Source organism: Aspergillus alliaceus (assembly GCF_009176365.1).
Source record: "Aspergillus alliaceus strain CBS 536.65 unplaced genomic scaffold BDW43scaffold_39, whole genome shotgun sequence".
Lineage (NCBI taxonomy): Eukaryota > Fungi > Ascomycota > Eurotiomycetes > Eurotiales > Aspergillaceae > Aspergillus > Aspergillus alliaceus.
In genome coordinates, this window is record NW_022474722.1 from 59162 (window position 1) to 84364 (window position 25203).

The 25203-nt window shown below is 46.4% G+C and overlaps 10 protein-coding genes across 10 annotated transcripts; 6 read left to right on the forward strand and 4 right to left on the reverse strand.

Annotated features, from left to right (window-relative positions):
- Positions 1–1587: 1587 nt before the first annotated feature.
- On the reverse strand, positions 1588–2574 carry BDW43DRAFT_321031 (uncharacterized protein; the record flags this gene model as incomplete). Its single annotated transcript, XM_032049236.1, has 1 exon — positions 1588–2574. The coding sequence occupies one exon, from the start codon at positions 2572–2574 to the stop codon at positions 1588–1590; it is 987 nt and encodes a 328-aa protein (XP_031897617.1).
- Positions 2575–6601: 4027 nt separating this feature from the next.
- Positions 6602–7014, reverse strand: BDW43DRAFT_284023 (uncharacterized protein). Its single transcript, XM_032042801.1, has 2 exons — positions 6835–7014; positions 6602–6779 (listed from the first exon to the last, which is right to left on the reverse strand). The coding sequence occupies exons 1-2, from the start codon at positions 6998–7000 to the stop codon at positions 6628–6630; spliced, it is 318 nt and encodes a 105-aa protein (XP_031897618.1). The 5' UTR covers positions 7001–7014; the 3' UTR covers positions 6602–6627.
- A 1431-nt stretch (positions 7015–8445) lies between these two features.
- BDW43DRAFT_284024 (serine hydrolase domain-containing protein) lies at positions 8446–10075 on the forward strand. The gene is made up of 4 exons (XM_032042802.1): positions 8446–8832; positions 8892–9028; positions 9100–9391; positions 9447–10075. The coding sequence occupies exons 1-4, from the start codon at positions 8487–8489 to the stop codon at positions 9866–9868; spliced, it is 1197 nt and encodes a 398-aa protein (XP_031897619.1). The 5' UTR covers positions 8446–8486; the 3' UTR covers positions 9869–10075.
- Positions 10076–10964: 889 nt separating this feature from the next.
- Positions 10965–12509, reverse strand: BDW43DRAFT_313595 (uncharacterized protein; the record flags this gene model as incomplete). The annotated part of the gene is made up of 5 exons (XM_032047643.1): positions 10965–11092; positions 11642–11771; positions 11805–12110; positions 12162–12323; positions 12420–12509. 5 exons carry the CDS (start codon positions 12507–12509, stop codon positions 10965–10967), a joined length of 816 nt encoding a protein of 271 aa, XP_031897620.1.
- Positions 12510–13616: 1107 nt separating this feature from the next.
- Positions 13617–15672, forward strand: BDW43DRAFT_313596 (H(+)-transporting V1 sector ATPase subunit B; the record flags this gene model as incomplete). Its single annotated transcript, XM_032047644.1, has 9 exons — positions 13617–13715; positions 13779–13863; positions 13953–13972; positions 14044–14079; positions 14135–14296; positions 14353–14944; positions 15022–15062; positions 15120–15297; positions 15356–15672. The coding sequence occupies 9 exons, from the start codon at positions 13617–13619 to the stop codon at positions 15670–15672; spliced, it is 1530 nt and encodes a 509-aa protein (XP_031897621.1).
- Positions 15673–16212: 540 nt separating this feature from the next.
- BDW43DRAFT_284030 (FMN-binding negative transcriptional regulator) lies at positions 16213–17208 on the reverse strand. The gene has a single exon (XM_032042803.1). It carries the CDS (start codon positions 17030–17032, stop codon positions 16265–16267), a length of 768 nt encoding a protein of 255 aa, XP_031897622.1. The 5' UTR covers positions 17033–17208; the 3' UTR covers positions 16213–16264.
- A 424-nt stretch (positions 17209–17632) lies between these two features.
- BDW43DRAFT_302114 (type 1 glutamine amidotransferase) lies at positions 17633–18466 on the forward strand (the record flags this gene model as incomplete). The annotated part of the gene is made up of 3 exons (XM_032045186.1): positions 17633–18004; positions 18055–18129; positions 18182–18466. The coding sequence occupies 3 exons, from the start codon at positions 17633–17635 to the stop codon at positions 18464–18466; spliced, it is 732 nt and encodes a 243-aa protein (XP_031897623.1).
- Positions 18467–18845: 379 nt separating this feature from the next.
- Positions 18846–21066, forward strand: BDW43DRAFT_284031 (Zn(II)2Cys6 transcription factor domain-containing protein). Its single transcript, XM_032042804.1, has 2 exons — positions 18846–19046; positions 19100–21066. The coding sequence occupies exons 1-2, from the start codon at positions 18957–18959 to the stop codon at positions 20708–20710; spliced, it is 1701 nt and encodes a 566-aa protein (XP_031897624.1). The 5' UTR covers positions 18846–18956; the 3' UTR covers positions 20711–21066.
- Positions 21067–21182: 116 nt separating this feature from the next.
- On the forward strand, positions 21183–22871 carry BDW43DRAFT_284033 (O-methyltransferase). The gene is made up of 2 exons (XM_032042805.1): positions 21183–21902; positions 21959–22871. Exons 1-2 carry the CDS (start codon positions 21383–21385, stop codon positions 22168–22170), a joined length of 732 nt encoding a protein of 243 aa, XP_031897625.1. The 5' UTR covers positions 21183–21382; the 3' UTR covers positions 22171–22871.
- On the forward strand, positions 22640–24400 carry BDW43DRAFT_321034 (F-box domain protein; the record flags this gene model as incomplete). Its single annotated transcript, XM_032049237.1, has 7 exons — positions 22640–23110; positions 23242–23425; positions 23469–23607; positions 23651–23676; positions 23737–23895; positions 24015–24194; positions 24235–24400. The coding sequence occupies exons 1-7, from the start codon at positions 22978–22980 to the stop codon at positions 24398–24400; spliced, it is 987 nt and encodes a 328-aa protein (XP_031897626.1). The 5' UTR covers positions 22640–22977.
- Between the last annotated feature and the right edge of the window lie 803 nt (positions 24401–25203).

Below are 25203 nucleotides of genomic sequence, written 5' to 3' on the forward strand. Positions count from 1 at the left end.
CTAAGCAATAAGGGGAAAAATTGCTGAGAGGCTCGTACATTACCTACATATTCAACATGCGAGGACCCGGTGCTCGCTAAGGAAATATTGAGAAATAGAGTATTCTAAAGGGAATATATATCTTCAGATCCTTTCATTACCGAAATTTTCCCTATAACACGAAGTTCAATTACTGGTTTAATATGAGCAAATCTAACGTATAGGTTACTATAGGACATTAATATAAATCACTATGCGTTATTTTAGTGTTACCTTATGCTCTTTTCAATGTCGTGGAACAAGTTAAGGTTGCCCATCAACCCGAAAGCTGGAAGTTCCAGAAGCCGGAGCTTCGGTTGCGGGAGCTAAGAATAACCCTATTTTCTCTGGCCAGACTTTATTGGCCAATCTCGTAATCCGTAGATAAACCTTCACCTGTCAGGTAGGAAACATAGTAGATCACCTCTCAAGGTTCCATTCCTATCCTACTGCTCCCTGATAAACGCGGCAATGGATATTTCAACTCTCAGACGGCGCTCACGTCGGAAATCATGAAATGTATGATTACAATGCAAGAGGCGCAGGGTTAAGGTTAGTTAATATACCAAGACCCACGCTACTGGCCCTTGTTAAGCTTAAGCGACATAGTGCAATGAAGCAAGCCTTGATGTAGGAAAGTCAGGTACATGAAATAATCTGCGCGTATCCGATCACGACAACCGTTAACCAAACAACGCGATGCTGAGAACTATCGCGGATGACAGGACCATGAGTGCGAGTCCAACTGCCGGAACCCCGACAGGATCAAGCCCAATGCGAGATATGCCAAGCGACATGAACATTCGTACAACATCCTCTGAGTCCAGAACCGGCATATCTTGAAGCGTGCTGAACACCTGGCCCCGACCTCGCTATGCTAGACCTAGAGCTTCTCCGCCTATGGAGCACCGAGACCCATCATAGCTTATCCCCTTCATGTGGCGCGTCCAAGCCCCGCAAGTGGGCTTCTCATTTCCATTTGTCATACAATCGATCCTCGCTGTCGTAGCGCTACATTTGTTCGCTCCGTCTGTGCGCTCCACAGCGAAGACAGGAATGTTTAGCAAAGGACCGCTCCCACCACAACAGTGCCGTGCAACTAGTTACAATTAATATCAGAAATCTGATTGAGAAAGAAGGAACAGCGACAGTACGGCCGAATGGCTTATCCTTCACGGAAACAAGGTAATCCTTGAAGCAAGCAGCGAGGTCTTCCGCACTGGTATTCTGGCACCGGTATTTGCGAATGGGAGCGGAACATAGTTGATATAGCATTCTTTCGGAAGTATAAGACCAATGAGCAAGTTTCAGGGAATATTAAAGTATGTAAGATGATTTATACGGTTGGATATATATACTATTAGGTTTTTCTACCAAAACGTTGATTATATTCACTCATCACTTAATTAAAAAAGATATTGGTGCTAATATACGTTTTATAAATAATTATGCGCCCTGTGATATACAGAACCGGGGACGAAGATCATCTCCTCTAAGTAGTTATAATACCCTGACTAGACAAATAAATAAAGGTGCAGAGTCTTCGCTAAAGTCATACATACCATAATATTATTCACACCTATCCAAATCAACGGTCTCCAACCGCGGGAAGCAACCCTGCAACTGACTCTGCAGCTTAGGCAAATCCACCGATAAACCACCAATATCTCGCAAAATAACACGCTTAAGCGTTTGGCGGGAATGGCTCAGAATACTAATCAGATCCACCACCCGTATGGACGTGTAGCACAATGCAATTCTTTCTAGCGCGCCAGGGAAAGATTGAGATGCGCCTAGGTGTGCGAAGAACTCGATAGCCAAGTCTCGTGGTGCTAGGCTAAGGTATATTTTGCGAAGATTATGAGCATGAAGTATCATATTCAAAATGAAAGAATAGTTATGCGGTGTAAGTTTGTGGTCCAGATGTAGATTTTCCAATAACTCCCACCCGGACTTGAATGAGGGATTCATAAAGAGAGTTTTGGGTAATCGCTGGATATCCATAATGTTTGAGGTATAATTCGCCCCTGTGCCATACCAGAATAGCTTCATGGGTAGTGATGCGTTGGCGATAATTTCTAGCAAGATGGCTGCGGTATCGTCGGGGTTTAGATGTTTGTCGTCGCTCAGGGCGTCCTCTTCCGGTACGTATTTGCTTCTGACCGGGGAAAGTACGAAGGATCGGCAGTTTACGAGCTTGTCGACTAGATCATTGCGAAAGCGTTGGATGGCTGGTATTTGGAGTGGGTTGTGAATATGACCGGCCGCGCTTCGCTGCCACTGGAGATTGCGACCCAGGTATGGCTCTGGAGTCATGACAACTAGACGATGGACCTGTTGTCGCATGATTTTGTTGTTGGCAATGGCATGGATGTGATTGAAGCTGTCTTGCGAGAAGTCTAGGTGAACTTCCGTGTATCGCTGCGCCAAGCGGCTGATCGTTCGGTGATAGGTATGGCGGCAGGTCCCAACTAGCGAGGCTAGATCCCTCGTGTCGAGCTCCTCGCATATGATTTCGAGGATTTCTAGCGGGATTGAGTTAATAACGGAAGACATAATGAATATGAGATAGTAAATGAAAGTGAAAAGGTGATCAGGGAAGGGAGAGGAAATTATAACTTGCGTCATGCATTCTTATCGGCCGCAACCTCAAGGTCCCTGGAGTACCTTGGAGACGGTCGTTTTGGATCACCACAACTATACCACCATTGCACTCTTCCTAATATTTTTGGATATTGAAAATAGGTTCCTGCATTGTGGGGTCAGCCCATATTACATAATTCTGAGGGTTTCATATTGTAAGCTCGTTTGCATGAAGAACATAGGGTATTTGGTCGATGGCTGACCTGCCCGGGTATGAATAGCTGACAAATGCCCTGAAGGAAGGAGAATATCCGAAAATTCTGAGGAAGACTAATCGCTTCGTACATGTATTTCAGCTCATATGATGGATGGCACAGTCTCATAATGCGATCCTCGCATGGTTGTCTGCCGCTGGTTATTGTGTCAATCTTTTTTTTCTCTTTAATTATCCCAATTCCGTATACCTGCAGTATATATCGTTGCACACTATCATACTTAGGGTACTAGAATATAAGTAGCACACAATAGATGTTCAATTGCAGACTGGATGTTAGAATGCAGCAGTCGTCCTGTATATTTGGCTAGTAGCTCTTCTTGAGCAGTGATGTCACTGAACTGTTTCCTAGTTTCTCAAAATAAAAGCTATATGTCACCCAGGAGCACCGAGCAAACAATAGCCTTCTAGTCCGTCTAGCCTATTCTGGCAGTGACCAATACATACCCCCTTTGATCAACGGCGGAGCTGTAATTAAAGTTATGAATGAACGGCCAAGATAGACCGTGTATACTCTGTGTAATAACTGCTCAAAAGCTTTTCGAGTGTTAAGCTTCCTTCCCATAAATAATAACGAGAGAGCCAGGCGAAGAGAAGGAGGTACTATCCATCCGATGGATACGTTTTCCAACGAGGCTCTTGAGCAACGACGGCTGGAATTTCTATTGAGAAAGGCCACGAGTGTGGTGTATTACAACATCACGAAGACGCTTAGGTTAAAAGTGATAGTAAGAGATCTATAACAATCTTTGTCCCTGCCTAGTCAAATGCCAGTGGAGGCTTAAGCGACACACGACTAGTACATATCTCTTGTTGGTTGGGTAGATGCTGCCCAGTGTTGCCCATCCATTTCACAAAGTCACGGTGGAGGCTATTTGGCAAAGTTCCCCGCTCTCCCACACCAGGGCCAATTCTCATGGCTGATTCTACCAAGCACGCGCATCATCTTGTCTTTGGTAAGTGTCAAAATGGCGGGCCTTCTGTCAGTAGCAAGCTGTGCGGTTGGCATCATTTCACTCGGCCTGTCAGTATGCAACGGCCTCCTTGCTTACTATACTTTTTAGAAGTCATTCCACTAAGAGACTAGCCATATATTGAACAGGATCGTGTCTCTCTGTCAGACCTTGACAAGACTGGATGGCATCCTGGCAGTTCCTGAAGGATTCAAGGACCCCCTACTGCTGGAACGGCTGGGGTGGTGGAAGTGGTACTCCAAGACTGCCAGAGGGGCCTAGTGAGCTTAGGTGACATGCCCTCAAAGTGCAAAGCCAGTCCACCATCGTACACATCTTCTGGGTCTAGAGTCCATCTCGAGATGTCTCGAGCTCTATGCCCTTTTCGACGGGGAACATCGCGCGACCTTAGTATGACGGTAAACGAACTGCAGGATAGTCTAGAACAGCGCCCTACGGACACCCAATCTGTAAGACTTTTGAGTATCCGCAATCTCACTACTTATCGAGTGATAAGACACAGTGCTGTCATGTTTGAGAGACAGAGGATCATGAAAACAAACATAGGCGATGTTATGGGAGCGTTACAAAGAATAGAGAACGCATGAGAATACGCATCGGCAGCTCGCAACTGCCGAGGAACATTTGGACGTGGAGATAATGCCATGTTTGCCAAACAACTGTGAAGCCACGTTGAAGTTCCTCTTCCTCGGTTATAGCAACTTGCAATAGTTCTGTTCTTCATGGGCCGTGGTCCATAAAAGAACCAGGGATACTACCGTCAGTGTTAGACAGTCAAGACCAGGCTGATGAGAGCTTGGAAAGTTTGGTTGCACGACCACTCGAAGGAAATACCAAGCTTACTATCTGTTGCGACTGCCGCCGTCGTCTAATTAGTCAAGCCGCACGAGGAAAAGGTGAACTGCAATGAACTTTTCAAAAAGCTCATGCAGATGTTCCAAAAGGGCAAGGCATCACCGAAAGATACTCTTGCGGATGGGCGCACGATTCTACACGTGAGTAGTAGATTTTTGTGTCTTATGTACCAGTCTCTTGATTGTATTTCCCTTAGACCAACGCGAGTGACGTGTGACGTTTTGAACGGTAACACTTAGTCGCTGATCTTCCGGGTCACATTTGCTCGGCTTCATTTGCCCGTGAATATCGCGTGTTTATCCAACGGCTTCTCGCGGTGGGTGCGCCAGCGAAAAGTGTAAATTCGGATGGCGCCACTCCTGCAGATTTTATTGTAGTTAATTCATCAATTATATACCATCATTACCCGCACCATCGTTCTATGACTAAAATTAATCCGCGTTGAGACTTACTGAATGCTGGTGGCCATGTTCCATACTCCTTCGAGAGGGGTCCCTAGATAGAGAGACTTCAGACTGCTAAAAGATTTTCGGCCCTTGTGGCAATGAATGAGATCGGGGGTACGTTCACAGAATGAACAAAGCGCGGATAAAAAGCTAAGACTGAATATGCTGGATATCAACATCCCGATGAATTCTGGGAATCTGAAGCAATCGAGATATACAGAAATATAGATTCGGAGAGGTACCGGAGATTCATGAAGAGAAGAAGCATATAATTATGCAACTTAAGGAATTGATGTTGGATTTTGAAACAGAGCACGAAAAGCTGGATGTACCCTTACCGGATTTTCTAACGGGTTATTGATTGATGCGCATGGAAGATGTTTTGTCAATTAAGAACCCTATAAGTGAGGAGGAAAAAGCCCGTGTTCGTGAGATCAGTGCGGTGTTGGTGCCATATTTTACAGGAGCGGAGGGACATGACCAATGCTGCGAAGTGATATTATGTTGGTCTCTTCTGGCTATTGCCAATTTGTGGTTTTTATACTGGAGGAGTAAAATTCTAGAAGCGACAATGACGGGTTAATATTCGGACCTACCAGTTTTTTGTCCCTCATATGTTCTTGATTTTGTCTCACTATACTTTATTTTCTGGTTGATTCAGATCGATACTAGGACCGGTTGAAAATTTAACAGAATCTAAGTTTTATTAGCAGGGGCGCTCGTTTCCGACTCTCAAACCAAGACGAATATAGAAGCCCGAGTGAGTATTCATAAGTTGTCTTTTAAAGAGTTTACTCAGACGTCTTACTATAACAGGATAATTAGTGAGAGCCTATCCAGAGAATATACGACTGATTTTATGTTTTGTTCTTTCTCTATCAATGGCACATCTATTTATCCCTCAACCCAGATCTACCGCAGGACTAGCTATTATACGAACATCTCTAGCCACTTTATAGGCCCAGATTGCGCAGGAAAGATGGAGATCTCCAGACCACAATAAATTTAGGGCACCCTAAATCGCGAAAGAGCGATGAGGGAGTAAAGCTTAGTAGAGGAATATGAAGAAAGAGGAAAGAGATAAATGGACTTGACTTCCAACACCCCTGACCTCTCACCTTTGGTGCGCATATTAGAAACTATCCATTCGTTATTCATGGTGTCATATTAACCGTGAAGAGTCTATTTGCCCAAGGGGCAAGGGTGGATCCAAGATAGGTGCAGTGGCAGTGTCTACTCTCCTAACAAATCCGCCCGACTAGGTCCCCCAAGACTTTTTATAAACGTGGTAAGACATATACTAACCATACTGCATAAAGCCGGCGAGAACAAATTTATGAACAAGCACAAAATAATAGCATTATCCAGGGGTTGAAACTTCGAGACCCCTTGAGCCAACCAAGTACTCTATAGACACCGACATGGAAACAAAATCAACGCAATGAGAAGCACAGAAACGCATCCTGACAGCAGAATTTTACAGACGGGCACAGAATGCTGAATCCACTGGCTGCGGCTCCTTGAACTTATGATCATTAATAGGCACAGCTAAAGTCTCGCCCTTGGTTCCATGAACGCTACAGTATGCACCGCCGGGGTTGTAGACATGGGAAACAGTAGCCGGGTTATCTATGCGGGGGTTAACCTCTTCACTGCTTCAACAACATAGTAGCATCATGCATACCAATCTTATGCGACGACATATCTGTTGGAAATGTCTGCTGGAACTTGCCACCGTCGGTGGTGTAGAAGAAAAGAGTGACGGAGGTGATTTGACGCTCCTCGAGAGAAGTGGCACTTGTAAAGGCCGCGAGGGAGGCGATAATGCTGGTCACGATGAAAGGCCGCATATTGGATATTGATGGATTTGCTTGCCTGATAGGAATAATTCGAAAGTGTGTATAGTGAGGATTTCTTGTCGTGCTTCTGGAGAAAATCGTGTTCGTCAGGGGGTTTATATATGCCGGCTGCAATCGAGATGGGAAACAGTCCCGAAGCTCTGCAACGTAGTATTGCGGCCGGGTTGGGAGTGGGTAGTTACAGTGTGATCAGTAAGATTCTGTAGCATTGCAAATCGACTAAATCATCTGTAGGGAGGGGGGGGGGGAGGGCTATACGAAAAGCTAAGAATAGCGACTTGACACTACGTTTCCCATAGAGCCTTCAGGCGCCCAGTAGATGTGTACAGCAGCTTGAGCAATTGTTATTTTTGCACCAATTCCTTTTAGGTCTTACTAATCCTGTCAGGCCGGCAACTGTACCAAGGAATAGGAGTATTTAATTTGGTTGGCTGGTAGGCCCATTTCCAGCTCGTATCTCCAGTTCAGGGTTGCTGCTCTGGGGAAGCGAATTGTGGGGCAGGAGGCCTTAATGCAAACTACTGCCCTGTTTGGGAATGATCGACAGGCGATGCAATACAGTTCTCAACTGGATGTGTTTTTGAGAGGCTCCCAGTTGACCGACCCAAATATAGAATCGGTCCTAGATTTTAAGATAGGTCAGGTGTGTGCGAGAGCCACCCTACGTTGAACATGAACGCTAATATTCTCAGTCGAACATTTGTTACAGGTAAGGTATCGCAACGTACTCGAGCAAACAATATCCGTATGGGATACAGCTTCAGTGTATGTGAGTGCCTTAATGCCTTAGGTGGCTATCCACGACGACATTTTGACTAAGTGTGAAGAATCGTTTTTTCATTTTATTTTTCTTAATTTTACTAGATATTTATAACCATAAGCGTTCCTAAGTATAAGAAGCTAGGATACGTCCGATATTTCCGAAGCGTAGTAGAACATGAATAAGTGGGGATAGCCCCCGTAGCGACGGACAAGAAATCTCGTATATATCATATAGAATTTGGTAGAGTATTAAAGATGAAAATAAGCTTCTTCTACTTAGCATAATAAGCTTCACCCACGTCGAATCTACTTCTGTTCAGGATTTCCACCAGGGCCAAGTGGCGCCGAGCTGCAAGCCGAGATGCATATGCGTTTATCTCCATAAAGTAGTCGTGTTGTACGTCTATACAAGATATCAAGAAAAACTTCTGTGATTTTGTTAATGGTTAATTGATATCGATGTTGCTCATAATGCTCTAGCTCGATGTACTTTAGTATTACATTACCCTGCGTACATGCATTCGTCTATCGACCCCCGGGTGATTTTCGACGGCCCGAGGGAAAAGAGATAAGATAGAGTTAACCGTAGTAACCGAACCCCTCATAATAAATAGATCAACCCCTCACCATGTTCTTAATTTGACTCCCAGTAACCTGTGATTCAAGGACAATGGCCGAGCTTCACCCCACCAATATCGAGACGCTTAAGCACCGGATGCAATCCGTGTGCAGTAACCCGGAGAAGGGGCTTCCCGGCGTTGCGGTCGCTGTAGTTCGACACGATGGTAAGGAGCTCTTCAGTCATGCCGCGGGGCACAGAGGTTATGGAAGCCCCGAGCCCATGACTCTGGATTCCGTCTTTTGGATCGCATCGTGTACCAAAATGATCACTGGTATTGCGTGTATGCAGCTAGTGGAACAGGAAAAGCTCTCTTTGGATGACGCTGACCAAATACACCAAATTTGTCCTGAATTCAACGATCTGCGGGTTCTCCAGAAAGATGGGACTTTGGTGGAGAAGAATAGAGGAATAACTCTGAGAATGCTGTTGACCCATACCTGTCAGTCTTCGTGATACGTTTCCACATGGGACGAGAGCGCTAATATCTATCTACCATAGCCGGCTTTGGCTATACGTTCTTCAACAAGACACTGCGAGACTACGGCCGACCAGTGGGTTACGATGAATTCTCAGGATACGCCGATGATTTCAATATGCCGTTGGTTCACCAGCCGGGAGAAGCATGGGAGTACGGCGTAAGAATCCTGGACTTAATTCAGACCCTACTGTTACGATAGCTGTTAACATACCGGCAACGGCGCGATAGGTGGGAATTGATTGGGCAGGGATAGTGCTCGAACGCGTAACGGGACAATCATTGAACGACTATTTCCATCAACACATTTTCCAGCCACTGGGCCTCCATCACATCTCCATGATCCCCACGGAAGACATGAAGAAGAACCTTGCGTACTTGCACCAGCGAGCTGCGGATGGCCAACTTTCGGTTCGCGATCATCTCCTTCGACGAGCGTTGACAGTCAAGAATGAGAAGGACATTGAAGCCTACTTCAACAGCGGTGGAGCCGGATGTTTCTCCACGGTACAGGATTACTGCCGTATGAACCCCCACGGAATCATTGCTACCTATGACTGATTGCCATGTCCACTTAGAGATCCTGGCCGTCCTGCTGAACAACGGAACGTCCCCTAAAACTGGAAAGCAGCTGCTGAAGAGGGAGACTGTCGATGAGATGTTCCGAAATCAAATCGAAAGTCTACCACCGCTCAGCGAAAAAGAGTTTCCGGACGTAAAAGCAGACCTGGTGCATTATAGTCTCGGCGTGCACCCTACCGTGGAAGGCGATCGCCAAGGATGGGGGCTTACCTTTCTCCTCAGTGGCGGTTCTACAGGCAGACCCCTCGGAACTGCACAGTGGTCTGGTATCGCGAATCTTCGTTGGTGGTGCGACCGTAAGAACGGCGTAGCAGGGTTTATTTGTACGCAGGTATTGCCGTTTGGAGATGACCAGTTATTTCAATTGTCGCAAGATGTTGAGACGGAAGTTTACAAGAGTCTTGGGGTGTCGTCGTAGTCAAAATGCTACCGGACCGGCGTTTGCCTTGCAAGGCTAGACTTTGTGGGCTACTGTACTGCAGTTACTTCCAAAAGGCTCTAGATTCATGAAGTTGCATTAAGTAAAGGATATGCTTTTGGACCCAGAGGTCTAGAGGACTCTCATCTTCTTTTGGTTGCTTCTGGGTTTTTCGGTCGCCTACTTCCAGTCTCTGGTGGATTTTCTGAATTAATGAACTAGACACCTGGCTCTCAGGAAGACCACTTCTCATGTAGAAAACATGACTTGGAAATTTTGATTCAATTCTACGTACTTCATAAGGCACATTAGACAGACTATATTGGAAGATTTCCTGGTTTGGCGTGTCATGCCCATCCATTGATGTATGTCTTAACAATAGGATTCCACTACAGCGTCAGTGTCACCCTAAAAACCATGACAGGAGATTTTTAGGAATGCATTAGTCAAGGAGCATTAGCTCTGTCTTTGTTTAATCCAGGGTGGAATCGTGGCCAAGATAGCGGCAGCAGAATAAGTACTGTCCTGCGAGGGCTCATTGCAGTATTATGTAGCTCAGCGCCCTCTCCTAGGGTTTTGGTTCTGTCAACCAAGTAATTCCAGGCAGACCGTGGTGTGGCCAAGACCATTCTACAATCTATACAGAGGGGTTCAGCGACTCAGAAACCTCCTGCGGCAAGCTGGGATATTTACCTCGAGGAGGCCTTCATGCTCAGTAAATGAACCGCTAGCTTTAAACACACGGAGGGCTATCCCGACCAGAGCTCCATGCTTCACTGAAGCTTGTGCGGAACACCTGTGGAAGAGGCACTTCCACTGTATATCAAGAGTCCCTCTATTCTCTTGGCTATCTGCGGCAAGTGCTTCGTAATCCTCTTCGCAGAGCTCCCCGCCATACTCTGAGAGACAATTAATGTCTTCCGCATCTTCATCCTCGTGACCTTGTTATCTTCCTCCCGTCCATTGCTGTCGATTTTACTTTTTACTCTCATCATTATAGTTAAAACCATACTTATCCGTTCCTTCTTTTATGCCATGGTCTTTATTCTCCACCCCGTATTTGCTTCCGACCCTTAGAATCGGGAGGACGCCCACTTCAGCCCCTAGAGATTTTGAGAACGGAGTACAACACCACATCGGAGCCTTTCTGCCGCAGAGTGTTTGTTTGAGCACTTTCTGATGCGTGCGCATAGGCATGCGAGCAGAAAATGCCACGGATACCACCTGCTTAAATTAGCTTAAGTTGTGTTCCATTGTCAGATAAGGATTATACCATGTGTCATGCATGAGCTGAGGATTTCGCCTGGGAGCCACAAGTTGGTTGGAAATTGGCATCGTAGACGGCTCGATGATAGACGGTGGGACTATCTCTGAAGCGTCTTCTTGCTCTTTCGCAAAGAGATTATAGGTCAGGCTAATTCGATTTCCCTCAGTAATAGTCTTGATCTCATATTCAATATCACTGTAGAATGCAACTCATTGAACTGCAGACCACTTAAGTCCGCCAAGTTAATGTTTACTTCTCTGCCTTAGTGGCAATAAAGTAGATTGCCCCCTTCTAAACGGGATGGTAAATATACTACTAGAGATCTGATCTGGATAGGAAAACGAGGGGTATCGATGTAGCTGCGGAAGATGCCCGAGGGACCGGAATAGATCTGCAATTAGTGAGCCGCAGGTCCTTTCAGTATGAGTCACTCCACATCCATTCAATTTATACAGCTCTGCCGAGATTGTACGTCCATAAAAGGCGTTCTCCTTATCTATACTGACACTGGGGAAGCAGGATGCGCCCGATGGCTTTCAGAATACCCAAGTCCGCTGGATGGAACGAGGTAGTTAAATAGCTGGGATCCAGTTTTTCCGCGTGCCGGTAATGAGGGTGAAGGACCTCCTGGTCTCCCTATCTAAATGACGCAGGTGAGCAAGCGCTTACCATCCGTTCAAGCGCTAAGGTAGAAGAGTCTGACATCACTTTACCCAAAGGTAGGACCACGTTCTTGGCATCCACATTACTTGTCAGCGACCAACTAACCCTAACGCTTGGCAGGGTAGGCTTCATCGTCTCTGCATCCTTCTCGCCATCGGCAACAAGAATGCTCCCACAGCAATCGAGAGACGCAGATGATCGTTCAACTTCAGGAACCTTTTTCAGCTCGCGGAGACTCAGAAGCACATCATGCCCCTGAGCCTCCGATCCGCTGTTACCACCTTTATTCTTGTCCCGCGATAGAGGAGTGAGCTATTGATCAGCAAAAGTTGAAAAGAGCGCCTGCGTAAACCCGCCACCCACTGAAGTAGTGTTGGAAAATCCGACAATACCGGATAAACAATGATTCAACATACTCTCTTCGGATCCGTCCCTCCTGTTATGCCATCGTTTCTTAATCTCCGGAACCTTAGGAAAGTCTATAGCTCGAGTCCCAGACATGCCATAGGTTTTAGGGAGCATCTGCTGTAGGTCATCGGTTAACTTGAAATTTGCTTCGTTATATCTTTCGCATGCTTATGGTAATCGCCAGAAGAGCTCCTAGGATCCCAGTTCTCTCACGAGCTTGAGTGTGAACTTGTCAATACAAGCATCGCGTTTGCAGGCCTGTCTCGTCTGTTGAGGTAAATGTATGTCAGACGAAAGGGCCATTTACAATAATTAGTTCGTCTCTCTTTTGAGATCGCGCGTCCACGCGGGATTACTCGGCATGTCCCGAGAGCCGCGCCCTTTTTATTCCTCTTCCAGACATGCTGAAAAAATTGTCAAGGCCCGCAGCTACTAGAGAAGAAAGGGAATAACCTGTTGCTAGGAAGATTTAGCAAGTCCCTGGATATTACACTGGAAGATGTTATGTGCGTCACATAGTCATCAATGATTACGAGGAAGGTACGGTGTTCCTGATTTGTATTTTAGACCTAGTCTATTTCTTTGATTTGGACGCCATGCTGCGAGAAGCTCTCGCATACTGTCATATCATTTACGCGTTAAACACTTTTCTGTATCCGTAAATTATACAAACAATATACGGAGAAAACTAAATCATATACAAAATAAACAAATTATAAATTATGAACACATAATAGATGTAATAGATAAACACAGTGAAATAGATAACCTGGGTGGAGCTATCTGATGCTCATCTTCATGAAAATCATGATCATCTTACTCCTATCTAGAAACTGGCCGGCCCAAAATGAACCGCCAGCCGGAATCCCCTGCCAACAGATAATGCTATAATTTTGTGGATTAGGATATGCGTCTAGCATCTTAGTTCAGATTACATATATACAACCTGGCTAGAGTGTTTAACAGGTACACAGCTGCGAGGATGTGGGGTTTCAGACTACGGATTTGCCTTTCTGCCGCCACTCCGGAAAGGTAAGAAAGTTCATTCCGGAGCTAGGAATCAGCGTATGAGAGTATGGTAGAGGTTTCTGGTCGTAATATAGCCTGGGCATCACCAGATGCCGCTTTAAGTACTGTATCGTCTAAGCTTAGCCTTTCTGCTTTGGGTGAGTTACATGCCTAGATAATCAGGCCCCAAGCACCCGCCCTAGTCATCCAGCTTTGGAGGTCACGTCACCAGCCAAGCCTAGTTAATCACGTGCCATATTCACCGCCCGGCCACCCCCAAGGCCCACCTCATCGTCGCCCTCCCGAGCTCCAGGCGGACAGCTTGCGCCAAACCCACCTTGTCTCGACTCTCATCCGACTCTTTATTCTCGCGCTGTGCCCGTGATACCTGATTCACCCGCCATGGCCGAGTTCGTCGACCCCCGGATGACCAGCGTCAAGCCCCGCATCCGCTACAACACTATCGGAGGCATTAACGGACCGCTGGTCGTCCTCGACAATGTGAGACCTTCGGGGACAACCTGACACAGGAGATGTACGCTAATGCGCTGCCCTGCAATATAGGTCAAATTCCCCCGTTTCAATGAAATTGTCTCGCTGACACTGCCCGACGGCACGGAGCGTTCCGGACAAGTGTTGGAGGCTAGAGGTAAGCTCCCCGACCCGCTGTGGTACTTGTGTACCTGCTTTGAGCTTCCCATAGAATGGCCTGCTGACTCTTTATGATCTTTACTATAGGAAACCGAGCTATTGTGCAGGTACGAGCCGAGACTAGTGCCGTTCCGATCTACTTATCGTGATAGACGTTAATAGTATACTGGTTTGCTAGGTGTTCGAGGGCACTTCGGGTGTTGATGTGAAGGGGGTAAGAAACCTTGTGGGAAAGTTCCTTTGTTATAGAGTTGCTGACACAGGATCAGACTAAAGTCGAGTTCACCGGTCACAGCTTGAAGCTTGGTGTGTCTGAGGACATGCTGGGTCGTGTGTTCGATGGTTCAGGACGTGCTATCGACAAGGGCCCTAAAGTACTTGCGGAGGATTACTTGGATATCAATGGCCAGCCCATCAACCCCTATTCCCGGGTATACTTTATCGCCAACTTCATGTGTAAGGTATTGGGGCTGATGTAGTTCCCTAGGTCTATCCCGAGGAAATGATTTCTACTGGTATCTCTGCTATCGATACTATGAACTCTATTGCTCGTGGTCAGAAGATTCCTATTTTCTCTGCCTCTGGTCTTCCCCATAACGAGATCGCGGCGAGCATAGCTAGGCAAGCGAGTCTGGTTAAGAAGCCCAGCAAGGGTGTCCATGATGACCACGACGACAACTTTTCGATTGTTTTCGCTGCTATGGGTGTTAACATGGAGACCGCCCGATTCTTTACTCGCGAGTTTGAAGAGAACGGCAGTATGGAGCGTACCACCCTTTTCTTGAACTTGGCCAACGACCCGACTATCGAGCGTATTATTACTCCTCGTCTAGCTTTGACGACTGCTGAATACTACGCCTACCAGCTTGAGAAGCACGTTCTCGTCATCATGACGGATCTTTCGGCGTACTGTGATGCTTTACGTGAAGTCTCAGCTGCCCGTGAAGAAGTCCCCGGCCGTCGTGGTTATCCCGGTTACATGTATACAGATTTGTCCACTATCTACGAGCGTGCTGGTCGTGTTGAGGGTCGGAATGGCTCTATTACTCAGATCCCTATCTTGACTATGCCTAACGATGGTATGAGCCTCCTCCTTTCCCTTTTTCCTGACCTTTTTCTTCTTTTATAACTAACCTCTTCCTTGTTTCTAAAAAAGATATCACGCATCCCATTCCTGATCTGACAGGCTACATTACCGTACGTTCTCTCCTGACTCGGTTAAGAATAGACTAGCAAGACTAACTTTCCGTACAGGAGGGTCAAATTTTCATTGACCGTCAACTGTACAACAAGGGCGTATACCCACCAATCAACGTATTGCCGTCACTTTCTCGTCTTATGAAATCTGCTATTGGCGAGGGCCGCACACGTAGGGACCATTCCGATGTGTCCAACCAGCTCTACGCGAAGTACGCTATCGGTCGTGATGCTGGTTAGTTTCTCTGTCTACACCCGCCCCGTTCGTTATACTGACATGATTGACTGCATAGCCGCCATGAAGGCCGTCGTTGGTGAAGAAGCCCTTTCTTCTGAAGACAAACTTTCTCTGGAATTCCTCGATAAATTCGAGCGCACCTTTATTAGCCAGTCTGCCTACGAGGCTCGTAGTATTTTCGAGTCTCTGGACATCGCCTGGAACATCCTCCGCATTTACCCCAAGGAGCTCCTCAACCGTATCCCCAAGCGTACTCTTGATGAGTTCTACGCCCGCTCCGCTCGCAAGATTGCTAGCAAGGATACCCGCGACAACTCGGGCGAGCAGCAGGATACCACGGCGCAGCAAAGTACCAACCTTATCGATGCGTAATCTTGCTGTAAGCAATCTCTGCACATCCTCTGTCCCATTGCATATACTCTTTCGTGCGGCTGTCTCTGTTGCGACGTTTTTCTTTTTTCTGCCTTTTCACGTTAATAGGTTAGCTACAACACACTTCTTGAAGCCTAAGCAGAGTCTGGGACGTATTGGATTAATCACTCGTAGCTATTAGTTGGCGAGAATATATCACTTGCGTTCCACTGCTAAACTACTTTTGTCGATGCATTGCCGCCTCGGAAGCCAATCCTGCTGACTAAGTCTGTTCTTCACAGCCCTACGGCCAGCTGTACCAAATTTTAGAATGCGAGAAAATATATACCAGATATTAAATTAAATGCCGGAATACGACTGATGCGCCCTAGCATAGGGAAGCGCAAGCTGATCTTCGCCGGATTGCACGGCCTTTGAACTATCTGTGTATACTGAGATTCTATCTCAAAATATATTCCTTGGGTGTAGCATGACATGACATCCACTATACTAATAGTATAGCAGAATCTTTGTTTGAACGTGAAAAGAGGAAATAGATTTAAATTCGCGAGCTGAAATGTTCTAAAATAGTCCGTATTTGGATCCCCATTCCTCAAACCTTCCCCTTCTTCCCATCATGTAGCACACCACGCTCTCTAACTAAAGCCGACATAGCCTCACCCATCTCGCTGCCCAATCTCGCAAACCCATTCACCACACCCTCCCGATCGCCCGCCCGCATCTCCTGGCTCATTTTAAACCTGCCCTGAATCTTCTCAATCCGAATCTCAACCCCAACAATATTCCTCAGCATCAACTCAATATACCTCTCCGGAGCATCCTCCACCTTCCACGGCTGCGGCCGTTCCCCACCAGTATACCCCATAACAGACGTCTCAGTATGCATCGAAAGATCCCGAATCTGCTTCGCGAGAAACTCCCCCGCCTCAGCCGTCTTCGAATCATAGTGAAGGGACAGCTTGCCATAAACCTGCACCGCGACGTAATTCCACGTCGGAACGACTTTCCCCGAGTCGGGCTTAGTTTCGATATAGTATTTAGGGGTCACGTAGTGATCGTGCCTCCCGTTGAAGACCACCAGAACTTCGTCTTCGAGGTCTAGAACGTTAAGCTTGGTCTCTAGGGCCTCGATCATGGCTTTTACTTGCGGGTTTTGCTTGGCGATATGGGCGCGTAGGCGGCCCAGAGGCGCAGAGTCGTTGGTTTCCTCGGGGAAGTCTAGGATGAAGGGGACGTGAGTGCATTGTAGAAAGTCTTGAGAGGATTTGAGTCCTGTGATTAGCATTCCTAGGGGGTTTTCGCGGATGAATTGATGGAGGACAGGGGTGTCTGTCTCCGCATGGACGGATGGGATGAACATTTTGGGCTAGATGAAATAAAGAGAAAGGATAGTTGATGGTGGACTTTGGACGGGTCGGTAAAAGGGTTTATATAGATGATAAATTCACTTGGACGAGACTCAAATGTGAATGTGAGTCACCTTGTGCAGCCACGCTGGCATAGAGGCAACTCTAATGATAGGATGTACCATCGAGAAGAGATACAAAGGGCGTATCCTTCGAAAAATTTGAGTCCGAATCCTGAAATCGGCCAATGGTGGCCAATCTGATTACCATAGAAAATATGACCTCTTATCGTTTTCGCACAACTGTTCAAGTAACTAACTGTGGGTCGCCATCGCTCCAGTAGACTTCATTAAGTATAGTGCCGATCCATACTTGAGAAACGGGTGGATCCGTGGTGGTGGTGGATCCGAGGACATACTATCAAGATTCTCTCTTAAAATGGTTGTCGGGAACGATAACCCAATGAAGAGCTACCATAAAATGTAGTGAACTTTCCCGTGACTATGAAGGTGTCAATGTATTTATATACCAACTTCTATAGTTAAGATAGAATTGAGCAGATTACCGAATACCTACTTACCCTCCTCTCTAGCTATCCATACATAAACGCAACGATGAGTTCCATAACCCCCCTGAAAATCGCCGTCCTCATCAACAGCCCACCAGACAACAGAGACTTCTGGTTAGATGTGCGACAGTCTTGGCAAGAAGCCTTTGCGATAGTTTCTCCGACAGCTGAGGTCGATCTGTACGATCCGGTTGTTGAGCGAAAGTTTCCCAATGCGTTGGAATATAATCTGGTGGTCTTGAGTGGTGGTAAAGCAGACGCATCTTGCTCGGAGCCCTGGGTGTTGGGTGTATTGGATTATGTCCGAAACATAGTGCAGAACTCTCCGAACACCAAGATACTTGGTATCTGCTGGGGGCACCAAGCTGTATCCAGGGCACTTGGTGGGCAAGTGCGAGCTGTTCCGACTGGACCAATTGTAGGTGAGTCGTCTGAATGATGATCGACTGTCTAATCCGGACCGCACAGGCCGCTATTCAAGATATTCATCTCACGGAAGTCGGCAAGAAATTCTTCCCCTTCGCCGCGATCTCCGGATCTTACGTAGGTCCACTCAGCATTCAATCACTTCACTATCTCACTAACCGTCCGCCAGAGAGCACCTGAATTCCATGTCCGCGAGGTTGCAACTCCCGCACCCGGCTTCATCCACCTTGCCGAGAACAATGAGTGCTTCGTTAACGAAGCAAACAGTGTTCTCACATTCCAAGCCCATCCCGAAATCTCCAATAAGTTGGCCAGGAAGATGCTCCTGGAAGAAGACAAAGAGTACAACGGAAATACTTCCGCTGAGCAATTGAAACGGGAGGTTCAGAAACTAGAGCAGTCTACTGATGGCATCAAGCTGCTTGAACGGGTTATTCAGTGGCTGGGGGAATAGATCTTAGACGTTATACACACCATATACGTCTAGTGATAAAGAAATAGAGATGTTTATTGCACTTGAAAAATCAAATGATCTAGACTATCTCTCCCCTCCGTGATCTGATGAGAAAAGTGCTAGTCGATGCATCTCTTCAAATACATGCCTTCTAAAGTTACCATAACGATTTTTGTTAATTAGATGAGTGCATCAAGTTTCGTCCATTTAAACCCAAAAGAAATTTGTATAGAGTATGAAAATAGATGGTGATTGGGCGAACGGACAAACTTGGTTCCGGGGAGGAAGATCAGGTGATTTTGCTTCGATTTTCGAATGTCAAGCCCAAATGACTTTCAACATTCTTGGCTCAACACTGATCTAGACTGGACAGCCCGAAGTGTTATCTTGGTGATTCTAACGGCGAAGTATCTGCTTCGGTTGGGCAGAAGGAGACTAATTTTGACAAATTTACATGGGCTGAGGACTCCACTTGGTTCACCAGATCGAAATGTATAAACCTGCTCCCCCAAGGCCGAAGAAAACCAACATCGTTCGGTCGCGAACAGGCTGCCAAAACTGCCGTGAAAGAAGAACCAAGGTCTGTTTTGGAGTGGAAGTCAAAGGAAAAATATGTAACTGATGGAGTTTCAGTGCGATGAACAAAAACCAGTTTGTGGGACATGTGCTAGACTGGGCAAAATATGTCAGAGCACCCAACCAAACTTCAAGTTCCGGTCCATGAACAAACCTTTGACAACACCTGAGATGTCTCAAGAGTGTATGCCCAGCAGGCAAAGGCTCGAAAGAGAGCAGAGCCTCAAGCAGTCCCACTGTAATGTCCTTTCCGTCGGAAGTATGGACCTTATCAAGTCTTTACAACATTCGGAAAGAGACATATTTTATTCAACAATCTGGGAGGATTACTGTCTTCCAGCCATGCACCCGATGTTTCAAGTTCTTAGCGGACATGTTAATGATCATCCAATACTTAGGGATGCCACTCTAGCCCTGTCTTCCTGTAACTTCAGCCGCCTGCACCCCGAGAAAAAGGACTCGGCGGCCAGCCATATGGGATTTTTCAGTCCAAATCTTGTCCATCAAACGAGAAGCCAGCTGTATTATTCCTCGGCAATCCGAAGATTCACTGCGTTAAGCGAAGCTGACTGTCGAGCAAACACCACAGTGGTATTAACAGTATTAACAGTCTTTGCCTATATCGAGTCCTCGATGGGAAACTTTAGAGGCTTTTATTGCCATGATCAGGGAATGTCCAGCTTACTTTTAAGCCTTAATACGAGTTCGAAAGATCAGACTCTAAAAGGGCTGCTTGAAGCGTGGATCCAAATTCGGATCGTGATCTGGTGGGCTCGCGCTCACTTTTGCTCGCTGGAAGTACAGCAGCATTTGCCCTCGGTCCTTTTACCTGGTGTATTTGAAGAGGGGTTAATTTCACTCCCAGGGCGAAGGGCCAATGTTCTAAGTATTATGTGCGAGTCGCATCGTCTGAACTTTCGAGCGCTCATGGGGTTTTGGTATTACCAGCAAAATGAGCATCTTTGGGAGGAAGGCGAAGAATTCCAAACAACCTCTCTTCTGCTTGCCGGTCAAGCCGAGAGGTTAGACAGGTGGCTCGCGCAGCTTCATCCCTCCGATCTACCTATAGAAGACGAGGCATTGCAAGATATTTACAAAACAGATCTTTGGCGTGCACCTATCTATTTTCAATCACATGAAGCGGCACTGAACTTTGCATACTACGTAGTTGGACGGATTATGCAATGTACAGGGCTCTTGGAAGGTTTGCGCACAAGGGACCCATCGTACGTTGCACAAGCATGCCACAAACAAGAGAAATGGGCCTGGTTATTACTTCGAATCGTGAAGGGAGCCAACATGCAGAGCTCGCTCATGATGAACAACTATACTATCGGGTTCTCCGGCCTGCTCCTAACCGCACTTCTTCGATGCCAAAGTCAATCTCTTGGGATCGAAATCCAAGGTTGGCTGCAGAGCCTTGTGGATATGAAACCAACGGAAGAGGGAGCCTTCCCCTTATATCAAACCCTGGGTGTTGTTAAAGCCATCAACCGACAAAAGATGATGCACCGTGACGTATTTGGCGTGACGCTACCAGTAGACGATGAGGGAGGTACCCCAAAATTCACTGCCTACAATAGTCAGCCAATTTCTACCCTATTGCTTCATGGGATGTGTCGGACCTCGGGGGATCTCTTCACTGAATGTGTCCTGGCCGACATATGAGGCATACGATTTCTTTTCTTACAAACGGGGATATATATCCCCTAAGAATTGGTTCCAGAACTACGAGATATCTGCTAATAATGGCTGAGTGTGGTTAGGTTCGGAAGGGAATAGTCAAGGCCTGTAGGAGTACCCGCCAGCGTGCCCGTCTTTCCTTGCTATGTACCCTAGCATGGCACGAGGCTCAGCCTCATCAATTGCAACAGCATCACCATAAAGCTGGTTGTCTAGAGTCGTTGGCAGAAACCCGAATCCGATACCTTCCGGTTTATCATCCATCGGAGTTGACCCCTAGACACGGTATATATCTCGAGTATCGCGCGTTGCCATCGGGGTCCTAGTTTAAGGCTAACCTGTGACACTAGAGCTTTTAATAAATATAAATCATAATAGTACAATATGAATGATACTAAGTATTAAAACTTCTAGCCTAGGATTCCGAATAGATAGGCGACTATAATAAGAATCTATACAGCAGTTCCCTAAAGTGTCAAGGTGTATGTATGTATATTCTATTAGCCCGGAAAAAGATCCGCAACCCAAATCGCCAAGACACAACAAAACCCGTTCAACGACTTCGGACAGGATCAGCCGCTTTCTCTTCCCTCCGTTCGCTCACACCGGAAATTAGCTATTGTGAGCGAGCTTCGATTTACCTTATATATCTACAAAATGTCGCCTGCGTCTCCCATCCAAGCTCCCCCGCATATACAGCAGCTCCTTTCGCAACTGCACCAAACCTCCCTGGAACAAGAAGCCGCTATTTCGAAAAAGGGGAAAGTTTTCTCTTCGGATATCCTGGGCGACCTCGAAGATAAGCAGTCAACCAGTAATCCGAACGATGAGTTCGATCGCCTCATGCTAGATAAGTTCATCGCTTTAGACGAAGACAAATGCCACTTCACATATCAATTGATCAATGCCATGGGCGCGACCAATATAGTCGAGGCGGGGACCAGTTTCGGTGTCAGCACGATCTACCTCGCTCTTGCTGTCGCCAGAACGAAAGCCGCCACGGGAAAATCCGGAATCGTGATCGCGACAGAAAAGGAAAAGGAAAAGGCGGCTATTGCCCGAAAATACTGGGCGCAATGTGGTCCGGCAGTTGAGCAAGAGATTGACTTGAGGGAGGGTGATCTGCTCGAGACTTTGAAGGATGGGCTGCCACAAGTTGATCTTCTTCTTCTTGACAGTAAGTAAATCCTTACCTTCAAAAGGGCTTATTGTATTTAAGTAGAATTACTATAGTCTGGTCGGCACTAGCTCTCCCGACACTTGTCACTGTCTTACCCCATCTTCGACCGGGTGCTGTTGTCCTTACTGATAACACAATCTCGGGAGCCGAGGGCTACGCAGACCTGCTGACCTTTTTGCGAGCACCCGAGAACGGGTTCCAGAATATGACCCTGCCTTTTACCAACGGGTTTGAGATGAGTGTTTACAGACCAGAGCCGAAGTAGATACTCGGTGACGAATTTGAGGTGAATGTTGCCGTGAGCCTGAGGGTTATTTTAGAGAGGGACTTTATGTGTGATGTTAGTCTCTTATGTCTCCACTTCGGAGGAATTTCGCTGTCGGAAAGACCTCCTCGTCATAAGCTAGAATCCCTCCGCATTCAAACCCAGTTCTCACCCCGAGCGCCTCGGGAAAAAAGAATATGGAATCGTGAATACTTCTAAAGACCACACTACAATCGCCACACCCAACCCCGCGTTCCTCCCATCCGTTCCATGATGGCCTCCATCCGAGCCCAAGAAAAAGTCACAGTCGAACTTTTACAATCAACGCTCTCACAAAGATCGCGATGTATAGATAATTTCCCGGCTCCAGATTTCCAGCCAGGGAGCGAACCAAAGCACCAGCAACGGGTGTTCCAAGGAACCCAGCCGTCCCCTGCAGAAAATACATAATCCCAGTTATCCGCGGCATGTTCTCCATTCCGAAAAATTCATACAATGATCAGCACAAGACCAAATACATGGAACGAAGGATGCACCAGGATCAAGTTGATATTTATCACCCCCCTGAGGCTGATAGGAGGAGACCGATACGGTCTGACGCGAATGGTGGACTTCATCGGGATGCAGTGTGAAATGTTCCGAGACGGTGGTTTGCAGTACCCTACATAAAAGCCACTTATCCAGCGAGTGCAAGCTTGTATGAATTCGAGTTGTGCTTGTGGGGAAGTGGGGGGATGGGGGGCAATAATATACATCGCGTGGTGGCCGAACAATCCCACAACAAACTGAGTTGTATAATGTTAGCAAATGCCCCGGACAACGGTTATATTTCACTATAAAATCATGTTCTCAACATCACTGTCTTATGCCTATCGCCCTGCCCATTCACTTTGTACGATTTGTTACATCGAGCTGCCCCGGGCAAGGCGGTTTAGAGCAGGTTCGTAGCCAATAATTCATTTTATTCCCCTATTAATAGTTACCAATTAAGTGCATCCAGCTATTGCCCACCCACTGGTATTAACGTGACCCGAGTCAGCTCCATACCACTCAAATACCCCTCCTTCCAAGTTCTAGATGATGAGGAGACTGAGAGATGGGGAGTTGGCCTTGTTCTTTCCCACAGGAAAACAGACCTTTATTTTATACACGATCTATATTGGCATCATCTTTGGGACCATTTCGGTCCTGGAGAATTTCACCTTGGCTCTCTCTATGGAGCACTGGAGCGTTTGCCGACAGTACAACGTTATGAGTATATTTATTTTGGAGAAAAATCATGCGGACCGAATTTGGAGCCTTGGGGGCTACCCGAAGCTCGAAAAATACACAGTGCCGAATGGTCAGTTTAACCTTCCAAATATTGAAGAGCTTATGCGGTTTGCAAGAAGACCCTCAAAAGCCGCTAGACACTGCCACAACGGGCATAACTTACTCGTCTCACCATACAACCGATTGCTTCCAACGACTTCCTTTTGAGATTATCGAAGATATTGCCACCCTTCTGTCTACCCGGATTTTTTGAGTCTCCGCAGTGTCACGGGCTGTGACACCCCTATTTGTAAGTTGGAGGATCTGGAGAACGCGATTCAACATTAACACAGAGAGGAGATTTCTTCTTCCTGTTGTGAGACGATTCACCAAGCCAGGGCATCAATTGGAGATCAACTGGAGCCTCCTTTACCACAGTTCCTGCAAGCTTAACTGTAGTGGCTGGTTTTCCCTGTAGATTTGGATCTGGGAGGACCTCCAATGGCTGTGAGATACATCATTGGCTATTTACTCTGGGAGAAATCGTGCACTAAACTTCCGCGGCAATGCCTTTACCATTACTATAACACCAGCGATCGGAATACACACATAGAATCCGTTGAGATAACGCCTTACTTGCGAAAGGTAGCGATATCTGCGCATCAAGGCACAGGGGAGGTATCTATCACCGGGATGGAGATTATATTCCACGATCAACTAAGTATCATGCTTGGCTACGCGACCCCTGGAGTAAAGGAGACTACGAAGCAAATGTATGACCAGGATGAGCCTTTGGCCGTATCCCGGAATCAGTCATACAGCGGACGTTGTTGGCTGTTGGCTTACGGGCATTGCCTTTAGCCATAATACAAACGGTGTCCTCAGTGTTTGTATATTACAGGAGTACGAAGTGTGGAAGGAGCTTGATGATGATGAGCTCAAGCGATGGGGAATTAATTTTTATACTTGCCCATGCTGAATTTAGACGACATCCCGAAGGAGGATGTCTGGTTTACCACTATCGAGATTGTCTAAGGTAATGGTGTAGTAAATTGGATGTAGCTTCTCTATTTAAGCGCCAGTTGGCCCAGCTAGGAGTCAATACTGACAAGCAACTTCTTTTTAAGATCAAATAGACAAAAATGGACTCAGCGGATGCGGATATCCAGGAGTAACACGTTTGATGCTCTATTACTTTGCCTAATCCTTGTTCAGATAAGATTATCTTTACCCTCTACGGCTTTGCGAGTATATCATATAGAAATATGACTTTAGATCTAACAAGGATTTTACCAGGAAACTCAATATTGTGTCTCGTAATCAACATAATGACCCCCAGTTATTGTATTGATCGGGATATATTGTCAAAAGACTTAAAAAACACTAGATCGATACAACTGTGTTTCCCACTAAATGAGTAACAAATTTAAAGTAGTGAATTGTATTCTTGTACAGCAAGTAGCGTTATGGCATTTGGCACTCTAGGTTATATCTCTCGCTTTCCCCCTGAGCTTTCTCCATCTTCCTCCTGCCTATCAAGTGCTATTCAAGTCTGATAATTCCGTAAATAACTTCCAGACGCTAATCTATTTTGGGTGATAGTAAGCAAGTACCTGACATGCTAGCCCTTTCCGGTTAGGAATATACGATGGTCAATAGAGACATCCATAGCCCCATAGGGTCTGGTTACTACACAGTAACTATATTATTGTGTGAGATGCTTTTTATATAGATATCGTTAAGTTGTCAATACTATGCTGCCTAACAGTAAGTGGCCCCTAT

Bases quoted from the DNA above. Each gene is read 5' to 3' on its own strand.
- BDW43DRAFT_284023 (XM_032042801.1), bottom strand. From the start codon at position 7,000: ATGCGGCCTTTCATCGTGACCAGCATTATCGCCTCCCTCGCGGCCTTT. The intron at 6,780-6,834 runs GTATGCATGATG...ACCCCCGCATAG, and splicing joins TATGTCGTCGCATAAGATTG to ATAACCCGGCTACTGTTTCC.
- BDW43DRAFT_284024 (XM_032042802.1), top strand. From the start codon at position 8,487: ATGCAATCCGTGTGCAGTAACCCGGAGAAGGGGCTTCCCGGCGTTGCG. The intron at 8,833-8,891 runs GTCAGTCTTCGT...TATCTACCATAG, and splicing joins AATGCTGTTGACCCATACCT to CCGGCTTTGGCTATACGTTC. The intron at 9,392-9,446 runs GTATGAACCCCC...ATGTCCACTTAG, and splicing joins CACGGTACAGGATTACTGCC to AGATCCTGGCCGTCCTGCTG.
- BDW43DRAFT_284030 (XM_032042803.1), bottom strand. From the start codon at position 17,032: ATGTTCATCCCATCCGTCCATGCGGAGACAGACACCCCTGTCCTCCAT.
- BDW43DRAFT_284031 (XM_032042804.1), top strand. From the start codon at position 18,957: ATGTATAAACCTGCTCCCCCAAGGCCGAAGAAAACCAACATCGTTCGG. The intron at 19,047-19,099 runs GTCTGTTTTGGA...ATGGAGTTTCAG, and splicing joins GCCGTGAAAGAAGAACCAAG to TGCGATGAACAAAAACCAGT.
- BDW43DRAFT_284033 (XM_032042805.1), top strand. From the start codon at position 21,383: ATGTCGCCTGCGTCTCCCATCCAAGCTCCCCCGCATATACAGCAGCTC. The intron at 21,903-21,958 runs GTAAGTAAATCC...GAATTACTATAG, and splicing joins TGATCTTCTTCTTCTTGACA to TCTGGTCGGCACTAGCTCTC.